The sequence below is a fragment of the Diospyros lotus genome, chromosome 4, assembly GCF_014633365.1.
Source record: "Diospyros lotus cultivar Yz01 chromosome 4, ASM1463336v1, whole genome shotgun sequence".
In the NCBI taxonomy this organism is placed as follows: Eukaryota; Viridiplantae; Streptophyta; class Magnoliopsida; order Ericales; family Ebenaceae; genus Diospyros; species Diospyros lotus.
The window spans coordinates 7,583,256-7,602,468 of record NC_068341.1 but is presented as its reverse complement, the minus strand read 5'-3'; the positions used below and the strand labels follow the sequence as shown (position 1 = coordinate 7,602,468).

Here is a 19,213-nt window from a genome sequence, read left to right as displayed (position 1 = left end):
GGTTTCTCTCCGCCAATCGCAGAAACTCAGAGGTATATTCATTCACACTCTTCATTCCCTGTGCACATCTTTGATAAGCTTCAAACATATATTGTTCATAGTCAGGGGGCAAAAACCTACCTCTTAACAGCTGCTTCATTCGTCTCCATGTCTGAACTGGTTGTCAGCCTTCCCTCAATCTCGTTTCTCTTAATCGCTCCCACCAAACAGATGCACCGCCCTTCAACCTGTAAGCCACTAACTTTACTTGTCGTTCATCTGGGATCTCTATATATTCGAAAAAACGGTCAACCTCAGTGATCCAATCCAGGAACCCCTCAATATCAAGATCTCCACTAAAGGTAGGAATATCAACTTTTAGTTTATACTCATCGTTGCCCCAGTGGTTGTGCTGATGCGCATTCCTCCTAACCCCTCTACTACCAAGGTTAGCTATTGCTCGACCAAAATCATCCTCTTCATCGCTATCTTCAATCACTGGTCTTCTAGGATTAACAAGGACATGATTAATGGGTGGTCTTTCCTCTCCGGCTTGATTCACCCCATTATTCAGGTTCCTGTCATCATCATATTCAGGTTCCTGACATCATCAACTCGTAGTAAGGTGCCCAATTGGTTGCTATGTTGCTCCAATCGCTGCTGGATAGTACGAGTTACTTCCCGCTGTTCTTCGATTGCTCTCCAAACTGCGGACAACCCCTAATTACCGTCACGAGGCTGGTTGCTACCGTTACCTTCAAGATTGGCCATCTGATTGGTTGATTAACCGCTCTGATACCACCTGACGCAGCGTGTAGCGCGAGTGTGAAGAAAACACACCAAAATAAACCTTTAAAAGAGTAAACTTCAATGGCCGAAACTTGGCTTTCAAAAAGACGCAAAAACAAGACTATTTTACTAAGAAAACCCAAATAGGTTGCTGAAATTTGATTAATTAAAATTTGATTACAAACTCTAGATTCTAGGTATATTTATAGTGTTTGGCTAATCCAAATCCATCTAATATTTGGAAAACAAAATCCAACTAGAATTCTAATAGAAATAAATCTTAAATAAAAGTCAACTAGAATCCTAATAAAAATAAAACTCTAATTAAACATGAAGTAGAATCCTAAATCAAGCAGAATTCTAAACTTAAGAAGTATTAAAATAACATTATGGCACTACTATTTTGGTGATACTGTTCCGGTTTAGTTGGGTCGGCCTTGGGCCGAGTCTTGATTGGTGACCGCATCAATACCAGTTCAGGGAACCATTATTAAAGAGAGAAGTTGACAGAACGAAAGAGTTATTGAAAAAGCATGAAGAAAAGTGGGCACAAAATAAGTGCTCCATTATGACAGATGTCTGGACAAACAAAAAAAGGAGGAGCATCATGAACCTGTGTGTTAATTCTAACACAAGTACTACTTTTCTTTCTTCTAGAGAATCTTCAGATGAAGCACATACAAGTGAACTCATCTTTGAGCATGTGAACAAGTGCATTGAGCAAATTGGGCCACAAAATGTCATCCAAGTAGTAACCAACAATGCTGTCAATAATATGGGAGCGACAAAATTGTTGAAGGTGAAGAGGCCAAATATCTTTTGGACCTCATGTGCTATTCACACCATCAATTTGATGCTTGAAAGTATTGAAAAACTGCCGAAGTATAAGAAAGTCATTGATCACGGCAAGAGTTTGACAATTTTCACTTATGCACACCATAAGACCTTGTCCATAATGAGGTCATTTATGAAGAAGAGGGATATAGTGAGACTGGGAGCCACTAGATTCGCTTCTTTCCTTACTCTGTAGATTTTGATGGAGGAAAAAACCCAAATGAGGACAATGTTTACCAACTCTGAATAGGCGGAGTGCAAATGGTCAAAGACTGTTAAAGGGAAAGCAGTTTATGCCACTATGATGAGCATTGCTTTTTGGAATGGTGTGACTATATGCCTTAAGGTTTTTGTACCTTTGATGAAGGTGTTTCAAATTGTTGATGCAAATAGAAAGCCTTCTAAGGGTTTTTTATGTGGAGAGATTAAGCAGGCAAAGAAAGATATTAAAAAGGCCCTAAATAATCTTGAGAAGAACTATGAACCTGTTGTGGAGATTACTGAAGCAAGGGTGAAAGATAAGCTAGATAGTTCACTGCATTTTGCAACTAACCTTTTAAATCATTACTACTTTTTCAAGGATATGGATATACAACTTGATCATGAAGTGATGGATGGGTTTTTTAACAATGTGGAAATGTTTTATTTTATGATGGTGAATTGCAAGGCCATGTTATAAATGTTGACTTGCCAAAGTATACTCGTAACGAGGAAACTTTTGGAAAACCATGGGCAGCTCAACAGTGTGCAAAAAATGATGACAATTATAATCCAAGTATAAAATTCTTTTAATTCTTTCTATTGTGTATTAGTGTATAAATTCGTTTACTTTATACTTGTTTGACCTATGTAGTTACATGATGGATAACTTATGGAAATCAAACTCCAAACTTGCAACGAATGACGAGAAGGATCCTATCGTTAACCACTAGTTCATCTAGTTGTAAAAGAAATTAGAGCACTTTTGAAGGGATTAGTGTATATTTTAAAACGTTTTTAATATTTTAATTTCATTATCTCTATGAATTATATTTATTTAATATCAATTAGTTATCCTTATCCACTTATCATTAATATTGATATTGCTTTTATTTTATTTATGTAGATACATACGAAGAAAAGAAATAGACTAGACGTGAATCAATTGAACAATCTATTTTATATCCAATTTAATGTGAAATTGATGAACAAGCAAAAATGGGAGAAGGAAAGGAATGTTGATGTGCTTCTTGCTATAGTGATGCTAGTAATGCACAAGGATGGATCGTTGATGGAGGAAATGATGAAGAAGTTGAACTTGGTACGGGGCTCACTTGGGAAGCAGTTGGTGAAGCATCTGGAGAAGACGAGATGGTTCAACCTCGAAGAAGTTCTAGGGGGAGAGAGCTTCATGAAGATGATTTTTAATTAGAAGAAGAAAATGAGCAAGAAATCAATGAATTTGATTTTGAGTTTGATGAAGATCGTGTGTTGGAAGAATATGGAGAAGAAGAAGTCCAATTAGATAGTTAGATTCTTCGAATATGATTTATGTTGCATTATTGTTGCTTCTCCCTTCTTGAACCTAGAACTAATTTAATAGTTTGTTTTCTCCGGTTTAATTTCATTATTTTATTTGTTTTTCCAACTTTGATTTATCTAAAAATAACATCAAATTACATCAAAAAGTTTAAAAAAAAAAAATAGCATATTTCCTAGGCCCTACCTAGGCGCTAGGCGCCAGTCTGGCGCCTGACTAGCACCTTGCGCGTTTGAGAACACTGTGTGCAGCTCTAACCAGAATAGAGCCAATGATGCATGTTTCACTAGCTGATTGATTTCCAGCCATTAATTGCAACTTAGGACTCTATAGCTCATCAAGTGGGAAAAGGGTTCAGCCACAGGAAACGGTGGCTCTGGTAACATGAAAAAACTTGAGCAACTTGACTCAATAGGAATTATCTCAAGTATTTGGAGAGTGTAATTGGGTAGAAGAAAAACTTACTCAACTTATTTTAAAATATTTTTCTCATCTTGTATTGAACTCAATACGGGTATATATACACAAGATCTCCTAAAAATATCTCCTAAAATAGAGGGATAAAACACAAGAAAACAAATTCAAACTAGACTTGAATTATATAGATAAATCGAGAATTTTTGAGCTTGCTGGACTGATCTTTTCCTATTTTCTGGAACTACTTCATCTCTTTTACCTCTTATCTCTTTAGTTTGTAACTTTCTTATCACTTTTGCCCAACAACCTTATCGCTTGTTTTCTGACCATTATAGAGACAACTTGAACTTATTTTTCCTTCTTTAACTTCTCCAACACAATTATTATGACATAAAAATCAATATAAGTTTACTATATTAACAATTTCACACATAACCCAAACCAGTGGTACTCTCATAAAATAATCATATATTTTGGTTAATTTGGTTTATTAAGTTAAGAACTGAAATACAATTATTAAAACCAAACTGAAAACTGAAAATTTTGTATAATCAAAACAAAATCAAACTGAATTAGCCAAAATTAATCGGCTTACTTAAGAAATTCAATATTAACCAAACAATTCTCACCTTCAAGAATAGCATTCATGAATCTTCGAAAGTATCCTCAATCAGGAAAAAGAAATAAAAAAGTAAAAAAAAAAATCATCTTCAAGGTAACACTTAAAGAGCAATGATTCAAATTTTCATGACTTCGAGAAACAAATTAAAATTTCCATCCCCTCTGCCAACCAAAAGAAATGAAGGAAACAAAACATCATCAGCGGATAAAAATGAGCTGACAATTCCAACTATTAAGCAATGTCCAAGTATTGGAGGAAACCAGATGTTTAAACCTCAAAATGTATACTTTCTGACATGCAAACAGGATAAAATCCTAAAGCCATAATTTCAAAATGTTAAAGAATATAGTTATGCATAAATAAATAAATTTAAAATTTCCAGACATCCCTTCACCATCCAAAAAAGGCAGTGATAAAAACATAAGAGGACTAAATGAGCTAAAATATCAAGTGCCTGATACCATCACCTGCTTAACAAAGTAATTGAACTTCCTCTTAAATTGTTGGAGGACATGCTGCACAACAAGAGAATGATCTGCTTGACCCTTGGCAACAAGAGTGATCTGCTGCTCTATAAAACTCCGAATGTCAGGCAAACATAGATCTGGATCAATACATTGATAGCCTCTTATTAGGCTGATACCTAAAGCAGTTGGAGCCAACCTTCTTCCGGCCTGTACCTGCAGTTAGAAGGTGGGGAGAATGTTAAAATAATGCGCACTGACCTGAAAAGCTAGAGCACACAAATATATAAACCAAATGACAAAAAATGAAGCAGGTTGTTCACAGATACCTGAACATAGTTCCTTTCACAGATGTTGTTAATATGTACTGGAATTGATGCATCAGTGCCAATTCCATTTTTCTCCATTAGAGAGATGAGCTCACTTTCACTAAGATAATCTGGGGGCGCAGTCTTACCCTGAGAATTTAAAAGTCAGTAATGTAACTGAAAGAATAGCCATAACTGAACAATACAGGCAATTGGCAATACATCCCAGACTGTTATCCTTTCCAATAAAAACACAGAAGAAATGTAGCACCACAGTGATTGAAAATGTGTTGAACTGAGAAAACATTTTCAAATGGAAAATCTGGTCTTCATTTTTCCAAATTTAAAATAATTCTTAAAAAAAAATCTTCTGAATGTTTTTCACTGTTCTCTTAACAAAAAAATGTTTTCCTCATGCTTTTCAAATAAAAAACATGAATTTCTAATCTAATCAAAATCAATATAATTGCATATTAATATCAATTTAAATAGCAAAAATATGATTTTTAAAATTTATTAATAATAAACATCAATGATACCTAGTCCATTATTAAGCAAACACTGGATTTTGTGTTCAAAGCCATGAATTTCCTGAATATACTCCCTATATACTTTATTTAAAGAAAATGCAACAAGAAAGAAGTTATTTCTTGACTTAAATTTATGACCTCTAAATCACAATAGACTTGAGAGTAATATTACCATTGCACCAAAACATATCTTCATTTAAGTTTGCCTAAACAAAACAGAAACTAAACTGCAAATGGAAGCACCACCCTTGAAGGTGAGCCCACATTTGAAATCTTCTATTTTTTAAACTTGCACGTATATAGCAAAGGCCATCCCTCTGGTTAGAATTGTAAATAGTAGAATTAACTAGTAAATAATATCACATTATAATAATATTTACAATTTTAAAATTAGTTATAATGAAAAACATTATAATATCAACAATATAAAAAATATTAGTAATATAAATAGTACAAAATTGACCAATAATAAATAATAAGACTATTAATAAGAGCAATATTAGTAAAATTTCAAAAATTGTAGAAAAGAATTAAAAAAAAATTATGAAGATTATCAATAATATTGTAATATTAGCAATATCATGAATATTGTATTGTTACCAATATCTAATTAACTCATAATTTTAATAACATCACGGATATTGTATTCATGGTCATAACTTAAAAAATAATAATATAATTATTAATATTTTAAAAACATTATTAATAACAAGAGATTGTATTATATAGCAATTGCACTCATTTTTATAACCATTTTAAACATATTTCAAGATAAAATACTTCTTCAATCTTATTTCACATAACATCCCATCCTCTTACAAGTAGCCCATTTATAGGCATAGCTGGCTGCTAACTGAATTCATAACAACACCCATGTGCTCCTAACAGATTGTAAAATATCTCCTAACTAACTATTGTAACCCTATTATAATATTGTCCCTCTATTGCTCCTAGGGTCATGACAATCTGGAATGGAGAAATGTAACCCTTGTTCTACACTTTTTACAGTTGGTGCTCAGTTAACTGATGAAGGTGACTGTCAAATCCTCGAATCTAATAAAGGATCAATCAGGAAGGATTAAGAGTTAAGAGAGAAATTTGGAGGGAGAGTACAAATGGAAGGAAGGGAGATAGCAAGGACAAGGGAGAATGTTCGAGAGAAGGGAAGAGAAAAATAACAGAAAATGAGAGAGAGGTAATAGAAAAGATTCAATTCATTTCTCAACAAGCCTTGCCTCCTCTAGCTATGGCTTATTTAAAGCCTAGCAATACATCTATCCGGAATGTACAATCCGGTAAAGCACAACTACTTAACAACGAAGTACAATCAATACAAGCAGCAAGCATAAGAAAAGAAATAAAATGACTCTATAACTCTTCTGCCCCTACGAATGTGACAATTCCACACCCCCCCCCCCTCGCGAAATATTTCTTGTCCCCAAGAAACTTATTATAGCAGTGCCTTTTTCATTACCCAGTTCCTATTGGTTCTTCTTCTCGTCTTCACCTTCTACTTCTTTTGCTCATTAACTGTCTTTGACAATTGTGGCCAAGGAAGAATTTGTCTCCACAAGTATGGCATAGTCCTAACCTCCTTCTCCGCTCCATTGTCAATGAGGTAGCTACAACAGGGTTAGGATTAACCCTAAAATTTGTATTTCCTTGATTGCCTTCCATTTGTTGATTGAGCGAGGGCTGAATGTTAGTTGAGGATGTGTACTTGTTGAAAACAGCTTCCAAGGCAAGCCCTTGTAGCCTTGCCTTCTCAGCAGCCTGCTTCACTAGTGCAGGCTGCATCATCTTGATTGTGGGTTTTAGCTCATCAATTAACCCACTAATGAAGCTAGACACAAAGTATGACTAGTCTAAGGTTGGATGGGAGATGATCAGTAATGATTTTAGTTCCTCAAATCTGAACAAATACTCATCAACCGTACCTTGTTGCTTCAGCTTGTTGAATTCCTCAATAACATTGCCCTCTCCCCAAATGGCATACAGAAATCCTCCACAAACTCTGGCCAACTCAATTATGTTCTCATTCTACTCCACCCTTGAAACCACACATCCACGATGTCATTGAGATAGGTAGTTTCCAAATTCACCTTCTATCCTTCTGCCACTTTATAATAATAAAAGATGTTGAAGATATTGAGCAGCAATATCTTCAACATGCCCCCTCAAACTTCGACTCCATAATCAACTGTGAGCAGAAACAATTGGACAATGACCAGCAAGTGTCATGTGGAGTCGAAATGTGTTACATAGAAACAAGAATCAATTCGTAGGCAAGCCCTTGGTAAAAATATCAGCAACTTGATGCTGAGAAGGAGCATACCGAATTTCCACATCTCCAGATTCAACCTTCTCGTCAACAAAATGCACATCAACTTCAATGTGCTTAGTTCTGGAGTTAAACACAGGATTTTCAGCAATAGACTTAGCAGCTAGGTTGTCACACTAGAGAATAGGTTTAGCAGTAAAAGGATAACCCAATTCAGTTAGTAAAGTCTTTAACCACAAGATTTCAGCAACACCTTGCACCATAGCTCGATATTCTGCTTCACCAACAGAATGAGCAACCACAGTTTGCTTCTTTGAACTCCAAACCAAGAGATTATCTCCAAGAAAGGCACAAACACCACTGGTGGACCATCTGGTGACTTTACAACTAGCATGGTCAGCATCAGTATACATAGAGAGAGCTAAACCAGAAGAAGATGGAGTGAACTTCAAACCAAACCCAATTGATCCCTTTAGATAACGAAGTAAACGTTTACATGCTAGCCAATGTGGAACCTTTGGAGCAGCTGAGAACTGACTCAGCTTATTAACAGTAAAAGCAATATCCGAACGAGTATAAGTGAGATATTGAAGAGATCCAACAATAGTCCGGTAAAGAGCTAGGTTAGAAAAATCATCATCCTCAGTAGTTAATGAACAACCTCAACTCATAGGAGTTGGACAAGGCTTACACCCAGACATGGCAGCCTTCTGAAGTAAGTCCAATGTATTAGGGGTGTTCAAAAAAACCGGCTAACCGCGAAAACTGGTCGCACCGCGCAGTTTTTTTCGGTCAGCGGTTCGGCACGGTTTAAGAAAACTGCAAACCGCGTAGTTTGCGGTTTGAACTTTTCACGATTCGGTTTTAAACCGAATCGCCCGAGAAATATTAAATAAAATAAATAAAATTTAAAATTTAAAATATAAAAGACATGTAACCCTACCTCCCATCTATTTCAACCATTCTTCTTCTCTGTTCTCTCTACCAGCGGTGCAGTCGACGCTTCTGAAACTAAGGTACAGCTTGCTCCTCCTCCTCTCTGCTCGCCCTCCGTCTCTCTCTCCCTTTGTGAAGTGTGATCTGATTTTCTATCTCAGATGCCTTGCCCTCGGTTTGGATTTCACGATTAATATATATTATTATTTGTTCGTTTTAGTTCTACTTAGGCTTGGCTATGTACAGTCTTTAATATATATTATTATTTGTTTGTTATGCAGGTTCCTTCATCGCTTCGCTTGTGAGTCTACTAACCAAGCCATTAATTTGTACTATTATTTATTTATATGTTTGTTATGCAAGTTGCTTCATCACTTCACTTGTGAGTCCACTAACCAAGCCATTAATATGTATTATTATTTATTTGTATGTTTGTTATGCAAGTTGCTTCATCACTTCACTTGTGAGTCCACTAACCAAGCCATTAATATGTATTATTATTTATTTGTTTGTTTGTTATGCAGGTTGCTTCATCGAGCTTCACTTGTGAGTCTACTAACCAAGGTCACTGTGAGAGGGCTTTTGCTTGGGTGAGTATCTTAATATATTGAGTGCTTTTCTTTTGATTTTATTTTCCCAAACGAGTTCAATTTTAATTTTTATGGTTGCATTGCATCTTTGAGGAAGCAATATACTTCCACATCTTGCATTTCTTGTTTTGTTCTTTGCTTCATTGAGATTCTTTTTCTTTTTTATTGTTATTTTCTTAGAACAAAGCAATGTACCAGCTTGCAAAATAAGCTTCGTTTGCCTCTTTTGGTTTTCTATTTCACTTCTTTTTTATTTTTTAATTTCTTGTTGTTGCTATTATTATTAATATTTTTAATAGTTGTTGCCTCCTATCTAAGTGTGCTGAGTTTCCTATACCAAGGAGTATATTGATATCATTTTTTTTTTTTTTTTTTATTTTGTATCTTGTCAATATTTTATTTTATTTTATTTTTTTTGTATTAGTGTTGTTGTGTTTGTGTGGTATGTGAATATGTTTCAATGTTTTAATTATTAGATGGAAGAAGATAGTAGCACTAATCCTTCATGTGTGAGGAACCTCAATGAAATGGCCAATACCCATGATTCAAGTAGTGGTTCTAAACATCCATTGCCTTCGAAGTCTAAGGCTAAAGTTGTGAAAAAAAAATCTAGGCAACTATCTGAAGTATGGGATCATTTTACAAAAAATGAGGATGACTCTTCTGACCCTAGAGCTATGTGCAACTATTGTGGTAAAGATTATGCAAGTGATAGTAGGAAAAATAGGACGAGTACTCTTTGGAACCATGCAAACAATCAATGTAAGAAGAATCCTTATAGATTAGAAGATAAGAAGTAGAAGATTTTACATTTTCAAAAGAATAGTGACAATGAGGATGAAAGTGTTGCATGTAGTAATTTTCTAGCTGTGGGATTTAGTCAGGCAGCTTGCAGGATTGCATGTGCTAAAATGATTGTCATTGATGAATTGCCATTTAGGTTGGTGGAGCAAGAAGGTTTTAAATTGTTTTGTGGTACTGCATGCCCTAAGTTTGATCCTTCTTCACGCACTACAATTGCTAGAGATATAATTAGTATTTACAATGATGAGAAGAAGAAGTTGAAGTCATATTTTTTAAAGAATTCACCAAGAGTCTCCCTTACAACTGATACATGGACTTCAATTCAAAATGTCAATTATATGGTGCTTACAGCTCATTTTATAGATTTTGGATGAAAAATGCAAAAAAGAATCTTCAACTTTTGTCAAACTCCAAATCATAAGGGAGAGACAATTGGTAAAACAATTTAGGCATGTTTGAAACAATGGGCTATTGAGAAGATTTTTACAATCACAGTTGACAATGCTGCTTCTAACAATGGGGCTATCACACACATTAAGAAAAGATTACAAATTTGGAAAAGTGCTGTTTGTGATGGAGAATTCTTACACGTGAGGTGTTCGACGCATATTCTAAACTTGGTAGTGGGTGATGGCTTAAAGGAATTGGACTTCTCTATTATGGCTGTACGTAATGCAGTTAGATATGTTAGAGCTTCTCCTTCAAGATTGGCAAGATTCAAAAGTTGTGTGAAGAATACTTGTAAAGAAGAAAAGGCTCTTGTGTGCTTGGAGGTGCCAACAAAGTGGAACTCCACTTATTTAATGTTGGAGCATGCATTGAGATTTGTTTATGCTTTTAAATTGTTGGAAGATGAGGATTTGCTCTATTCACAATATTTTTGTGAACAAGATAAAAATGGGAAAAGGCCTATTGGGCCACCAAATTCTAAAGATTGGGAAAATTGTGCAACATTCTGTAAGTCTTTAAAGACTTTTTATGATGCTACCCTCAAGTTTAGTGCTTCTTTGAATGTTACTGCAAATAATTATTTTCATGAAATTTCTAATGTGCTTGGGAGACTAATAAAATGGAGTTCATCTTACGAATCAATTTTGAAAGATATGGCTTCTAGCATGAAGATAAAATTTGACAAGTATTGGGGCAACATTGAAAAACAGAATATGCTTCTTTATGTGGCGGTTGTGCTTGATCCTAAGTATAAGATGAAATATGTGGCATTTTGTTTGCGCAAACTATATTCTGAAGATGAAGTTAAAACCATAATGGATTCTATCAAGACCACTCTAGGAAAGTTGGTGAATTTTTATGCAGCAAATGACTCAACTAGACAATCACCAGAAGATAAACAAGGCGGGACAACTTCTGACCAAAAGTTTCTAGTTGTGGATTCTGATGATGATGATAACATGTTTGAATCTGATTTTGAGAAAGAATGTTTTGTAGATAATGCTTTTGAAATGAAAAATAAGCTTGAAATGTACCTAGCTGAGCCTAACGAGGGTATAAGAAATAAGACTTTTGATATATTGGCATGGTGGAAGGTAACTTCATCAAAGTACCATATCCTACCAGAGATTGCTCGAGATGTTCTTGCCATCCAAGTGTCAACAATAGCTTCTGAGTCAGCTTTTAGCACTGGAGGTAGGGTGCTTGATTGCTTTCGAAGTTCATTGAGTCCATCTATGGTAGAAGCGTTGATTTGTTGTCAAAATTGGTTGAGAGCCACGTCTTTACCATTGGATATGACATCAGTATTAGAAGAGCATGATACTTATGAATCAATTGAATCAGGTAATTTTTTATTTACTCGTCAAACACATTTATTAATTTATTTGTATTAAGTTTAACATTTTAATTTTCTAACTTTATTGTTTCCTTTAATATTGCAGATAAGCCCATTATGATAACAGATATTGTAAACCTTGATTAGTGATGAAATTGAAGCGAGCATGCTATAAATTATGTGGTGGACTTTTAATGCTATTTTTATGTTATGGACAAGTGGTTGTGTTGTAAAATTTAAACTTTTAAATTTGTATTTCATTTGGATTGTAATTTATTTTACTTTGAATTCCATAACTTTAAATAATTAGTTATGATTGGTGTTTGGATAGTTAAGGCATATTGATATTTTGGACTTTATTTAATTGGTTAATTGGTGGTTGGATAATTATTCAAAATAGTTTATTCCAGAAAATTATGTGCCACAGTAAATTTACTAAATCCAGGCATATGCAACAGTAGGGTGAATTTATGATCTATCAAAAAATGATGTAATTATTATCCAAACCGCGCCAAACTGTGAAAACCAAACCGCACCAAGCCTCAAAAACAAGCATTCAACAAACCGCAAAAACCGCACCGAACCGCACCGCAAAATGCCAAATCAAACCGTGAGGTTTGATTTTATAGGAAAACTGCATATGCGATTCCGCGTATTAAAAATGCCAAAAACAGACCGAACCGAACCGTGCACACCCCTACGATGTAACGCAGTTGTATCGGAGCCTGTGATGAGGATATCATCGACATACACAAGAACAAACAACACATACATAGACTCCCTTTTTATAAACAATGAAGCATTCGAGACAGCACGCACAAAACCCCAATCCTGCAGAGCAGTTCGAAATTTGTTGTACCAAGCTCGTGGAGCTTGTTTAAGACCATAAAGGGACTTCTTCAATCTGCACACATGTGAAGGAAACTCTAAACTAATAAACCCCTCAGGCTGCACCATATAAACAGCTTTTTGCAGATCTCCATTGAGAAATGCATTGTTAATATCGACCTGTTGCACATCCCAACCAAATTGAACAACCAAAGAAAATAAAACTATGATGGTAGGAGCTTTAACTACCGGGCTAAATGTCTCGGCATAATCGATGCCAGGAGTTTGAAGAAACCCTTTTGCAACAAGCCTAGCTTTATACTTAAGAATAGATCCATCAAGCTTGTACTTAACCCAGAAAATCCACTTACAAGTAATCATATTCATATCAGAGGAAGGAGGAACAAGGTCTCATGTATTATTGCGTTGAAGTGCAGAATATTCCCCTTTCATAGCTTGAGCCCAATTGCAGTCTAAAAGAGCTTCTTGAATAGTATTAGGTTCTAGAGAGCTCAGTAGGACATGTGGAGAAGAAAGATTTAACTGTCTGGCTTTAGAACGAGCGATCATGGGATGAATAGACAATGCTGGAGTAGTTGTAGACTGAAGATGAGGAGAAGCAGAATTGGAGGAGGAGTTTGAAATTGAACTAGAAGATAAACAAGAAGGTTGAGAAATAGATGGTTGTTCAGAAGCATGAGATGAATGAGAACTAGCATTAGGACAAACAGAAGAAGGAAGAGGTGCTACTCGAGGAGCTGAACAAGAAGAGACAGAAGAACTTTTAAAGAAATTAAGAACATTGGTGGACACACCTGAAGAGGAAGATTGCTTAGATGAAGAATTTGATGAAACTGAACTAGAAAACAATTGAGAATATGGAAACTCATCAGGATTGAAAATGACATGACGTGTTATATACACTCTACCCGAAGAATCCATGCATTTGTACCCAGCATGCACCTGACTGTATCCTAGAAGCACACATTTAGTAGAATGAAAATTAAACATGTGCTTGCTATAAGGTCGAAGATATGGAAAGCAAGCACAACCAAAGGGTTGCAACTGAAGGTAGTTAGGGAGTTTGTGATAAAGTTTCTCAAAAGGACTTTGAAACTATAATAGTGCAGCAGGTAACAAATTAATAGTAAAGACAACTGTTTGAAGGCTTCAACCCAGAATTTGAGAGGCATGTTAGCATGAGATAAAAGAGTGAGACCCATTTCAGCAATATGCCTATGTTTTCTTTCAGCAACACCATTTTGTTGGTGTGTATAGGGATAAGAAAATCTAGGTTGAATACCATAAGAGGCAAGATAGGGCAATAAGGCTTTAAATTCTCCCCCATTATTTGTATGAAGAGCACGAATTTTAGATCTATACTTCAACTCAGCAAATTTATGAAAGGTCTTGAAAACATTTAACGTGTCAGACTTTTGTCTAATAGGATACAACCATATGTAACGAGTAAAAGCATCCACAAAAACTATATAATACCTATATCCCTCAATGGACAAGACTAGGGATGGGCCCCACAGATCTGAATATACAACTTCTAGTGGATGCTTTGCTGAAATTTAACAAGAAGAAAAAGGAAGTTGATGTAGCTTACCCAATTTGCAAGAATCACAAAAGGCTAGATTGTTAGAATTGCACGAAACATGTATTTTATTGAGAACGTGTTTCAATACATTGAAAGAAGGATGACCTAGCCTATCATGCCAATGTTTGCAAATTCTATTGTTATTACAAGAGGACTGTAAGCTAGACAAAGACAAATTTTGTCTGTTACAACAATTAACAGAACCGTCTAAGACAAATGAGATAGGAGACCTCTTAGAGGTAACAGCAGAGCAATTGCTAATTGCAGAAGAAGAAGAAACACTATGAGGCTTAGCACGAGTAAGTGCTGGAGCAAGTTGATACAAACCATCTTTAAGCACCCCTCGGAATAGCACCTGACCCGTTTCCTTGTCCTTGATCAAACAAAAGGTGGAGTGAAATTCAGCAATGACATTATTTTCATTAGTAAGTTGAGACACACTAATGAAGGTTTTTAGTCATTTTAGGCACATGTAAGACATTTGGTAATGAAAGAACGGAAATAGGTGTTGAATGTGTAAGCATTTGAGTAAGACCAACATTTGAGAATGGAAGAGTCTTACCATTACCAACAGCTACCTTATCTGTCCCATTGTAGGGAGAATGAAGAGAAAGATTGTTCAAACTGGAAGTGATGTGGTTTGTAGCGCCTGAGTCTACACACCAAGATTGATCACCAAATTGATTAGAATGTGGATAGTGTTGAGGATACTAAGAACTGGATTCAAAAGAAGGTCTGGAGTCAAAAGGAGGTTGTGCCACATATCCATATGAATTCCCAGTTGGAAACTCTAAATCAGTCAAGTAACTTCGATTAGACTCCTGAGAAAAAGCTATGAAAGCCTGAGAATCGAACTGAGATATGCTGCCACTGTCTTTACCAGTTGAATTAAAATTGCGCTGAAAGTTTCTATCAAACCTATGATAACATCGATCGGCGAAATGTCCTGGTTTGCCACACAATTGGCAATAAAATCGTTTGCCTAACGATTTGCCTCTACCTCGATTATTTCCTCCTCTATAATTACCTCCTCCTCGAAATCCAGTGGAATTCCTACCTCCTCTGGTAGTTTGAGATGCAAAATTCACTAACATTGTAGCATTCTCAAAAGTATTTCCATTTGATACCTGAGGAACATTCTTAGTTGACAATCTCTGCTCATGCATCAACAGAAGATACTACACCTTATCTATGTTGATCTCATCCATTTGATATGTGATCAGACCTATGACATTGTCATAGTCATCACCTAATACATTCAATATCGCCATTAACAAGTCCTTGTCACTAATCGGATCACCAATACAAGCTAAGGAATGTCCTATAGTCTTGATTTTCAAGAGATACTCATTCATTGAGAGGTCATTCTTCTTTACCGATCTAAGTTGCTGCTTCATCTAGAACGAGCGAGCAACAGTTTGTTGAGAATATAAATTCTCCAGAAGACCACACCTCTGATGAGCTCTCACAATGTATTACCTGACCTAGGACTTCCTTGTCAATTGTTGAAAATAACCATCCTAACAAGAGCTGATCAGATCTAATCCAGTTAAGATAACTCGGATTAACCGCCTCCTGCTCTCCTTGATCGGAGTATTGATACTTAGGCGGTGGAACAGTTTTGTCAACAAACTACATTAGATCAAACGCATGAATAGTCGCCATGATTTGCGCCTTCCAGTAAAGATAATTACTGGAATCAAGTTTCGTCGGAACGAAACTGAACGCCTTTGCTACTGTCGTAAAATCCGACCGAGTAGCAACAGACAAAGTTGAAGCAGATTGAGGAGGATTGCATGAGGATGAATTGTGCGACGCCACCGACATAAGTCACAGGCTCTGATACCATGAAGCGAGAGCTTCACAATGGAAAGAATGAAAAATAAAGGTAGAAAAATACCTCAGGTGTTCTTTCAATTAAAACGGAAAAACTGAAATCATCAAATAACATAAGAGGAAAACTGACTTATATACTGTCAGCTCACAAAACGTGTCAAATGCGTCAAACAAACACAACAAACTAACCGCTTACAAAACAACAACAATATTACTGCTAAACAACAAAGCATAACAATTAAACAGCAAGATATTGAGCAGCAATATCTTCAACAGAAGAATCGCTCACAACGACATATCTACCATCGTGGTTTGTCACCTTCAAATACTGGAATGTCTAATCTCAGTATTGGAGTAGGGTGTGAATTTGTATAGTCTCTTGTTAACAATTTCGACATCAACTCTGGCCACTCTGGTTTTTTAGGATCAGGAGTACGTTGTCTGCCTCTAGATACAACTAGGATTGGAGTCATGTTGGTCCTCAAAGGAAAGTCCATCGGCAAGCTCGCATTCAGTATCCTAGAGAACAAGCATAAAACGATGCGTGGTTGCTGACCAAAACCAGAGAATTCTTCTCTGAGACTAGAGAAATCTTCCCTCCGATTCCTTTCCCCCGCCATCATCTCAGCTCTACCTCGACTCACTTCCTCTTGAGTTTGACGGAGGCTGAGTTCTATTGTCTCTAACCTCTCCTCTAGTTGCTCTTGCTACTGTCGAAAGCTGAGCTCCAATGCATCCAACAGAGTTTCGAGTTGCTTCATTCTAGTGCCTTCGGCCATCCTTTAGCAGTCTGCCTAATTTTGCCTTTAATTCACTGAGAATTGCTGGCCACATCCATTGCGTTGATCACCGATGGACTCAAGTCCATTGGACCACCGATTGCCTAAATCTAATCAGAATTTCTGTGGATCAATGATCGCTCAACCACTACTTCCAATTGTGCCTACCTTATTCACCTAAACCTACTACGCCGTTTATGTGCAACTTCTGAAACCAACCTTGGGCTTCACAATTACCTCTGCTTCGCGACTCTGAAACAAGCTTTTGATAATCGCTGGCCTATTAAACTTTCGAAATCGCTGATCTAGGATCAGCTTCCAAGAAACAAGAGGCAAAGAGCTTCCAAGAACCGATAGCTCTGAGTTTTCTTCTCCAATCACTGCAACTGTTTGCTGCTGATTGCAATCGCTGCAGATCACCAGTCCTCCAGTTCTGAAACCTCAATTTGCTGGAACCTTCTGTCTCGGCATCGCCTTCCAATTCCAAATAAAATTACCAAAACTCAAAGCCGAGAACCCATCCTCCTGCTTCTCCTTCAAAATTCGATCCAAGAGTCGCTTGCTCATTCGGAATCTGCTACTGGAATCCGCAGCCAGAAATAGTCGAAATAACAACCAGAATAGTCAAAATCACAGCCAAGAACTGTTGGCTCTGATACCAATTTTCAGATCCTTCGATCTGACAAGGGATCAATTAGGAAGGATTAAGAGTTAGAGAGAGTTTTGGAGGGAGAGTTCAGATGGAAGGAAGGGAGACAGCAAGAAAGAGGGAGAATGTTTGAGAGAAAGGGATAGAAAAATAACAGAAAGTGAGAGAGAGGTAACAGAAAACATTCAATTCATTTCTCAACATGCCTTCCCTCCTTTAGCTATGGGTTATTTATAGCCTAGCAATACATCTATCCGAAATGTACAATCTGGTAAAGCACAACTACTTAACAACGAAGTACAATCAATACAAGCAGCAAGCATAAGGAAAGAAAATACAATGACTCTGACTCTTCTGCCCCTAGGAATGTGACAGTGACCTATTTCTTAATCCTTCCTTATATAGAGAACTGATTGCTTCACTTCAATATCTGACCTATACTAATCCAAACATTGCCTTTACAGTAAGCAAGCTTAGTATTTTCTTGTGGCCCCAAAGCAGCAACACTGGCAGGCTTGTAAGAGACTCCTAAGATATCTTAAAGGCACACTTGGTTTGGGTCTTGTCTTCACTCCTTCACCTACTTTGACTATCAACGTGTTCCAACTGCAGATCATGCCGGCCATAAAGTCAACAGAAAGCCTACAAGTGAATTATGTTTATACTTGGGTAATAATATGCTTATTTGGAGCTCTAAGAAACAGTCTGTAGTAGTAAGGTCAGTTGGGGAAACTGAATACAAAGCTTTAGTGCAAGGGGTTACAAAGATATTGTGGTTGAAGTACTTATTTACTGATCTTGGATATTCTTTCTCCAGTTCAGCAGTTCTTTGGTGTGATAATACAGCAGCCAAGAGTATAGCAGAAAACCCTGTTTTTCATTCTCGAACCAAGCATGTTGAGATTGATATTCATTTTGTCATGGTGATGTTGATATCAGATGTGTACCCTCTGAGCATCAGACAGCTGATCATTTAAATACTGGGCCATCTGTAAGGCTTAAACTCAAAACCTTTGCCAGCTACATTACCATGTTAAATTATTGACCACCAACTCATTTAAAATATCGAATTTTTTGAGAGAGAAGTAATTTTATTTTTATATTATTATTTTTACTCTCAACAATTGAATTTATAATAGTTAACCATTTAAATGCTTATCTTCTTGTTACATATCATAAGTGGCTAAGGTCCCCAGTGTCCTCTATGGCAAAAAGAGAACTCTGGGGAAATCAACCTTAGTCCAATCAAAGACAACCATCACGTGTACATATCTTCCACTTCATTGTCTCATTTTTGCTTGTTTAGAACTGACAAAAAAAGAAAATACGAGGAAGAAAAGAATAAATAAAGAAAATAAAGTATGAGAAAAAGATCGGAAAGGCTAAGATTTCAAAACTCAAGAATTAATTCCATAATCTCTTTGGCTATGTGTGGAACTGGGATTTCTTAAGGAAATAAAAATTGAAAGGAAAATAAAATTACATATGTACATTTTTTCCTATAATCAAACTAAAATTTGAGTTTTTTTTTTCTTACAAAAATTGTAAGCTAATTATCTTCTTTTTTTTTTTCTAATGGCTAATTCAAACACATGCTTTTCAGATTAATTACACAAACTGTAAGTCATCATCATTTTGGCTGCAACAAATGGCCAACTT

The 19,213-nt window shown here is 36.2% G+C and overlaps 1 protein-coding gene across 2 annotated transcripts in view; it reads right to left on the bottom strand.

The window, feature by feature from the left end:
• LOC127799127 (DNA topoisomerase 3-beta) overlaps positions 1 to 19,213 on the bottom strand; it is a 74,345-nt gene that overhangs the window by 33,961 nt on the left and 21,171 nt on the right. For both annotated transcript variants that reach the window (XM_052332869.1, XM_052332870.1), the window contains 2 exons: positions 4,954 to 5,082; positions 4,628 to 4,840 (listed from right to left, as the gene is read on the bottom strand). In XM_052332869.1, coding sequence (XP_052188829.1) covers positions 4,628 to 4,840; positions 4,954 to 5,082 — 342 coding nt within the window. The remainder of the gene's footprint in view (positions 1 to 4,627; positions 4,841 to 4,953; positions 5,083 to 19,213) is intronic.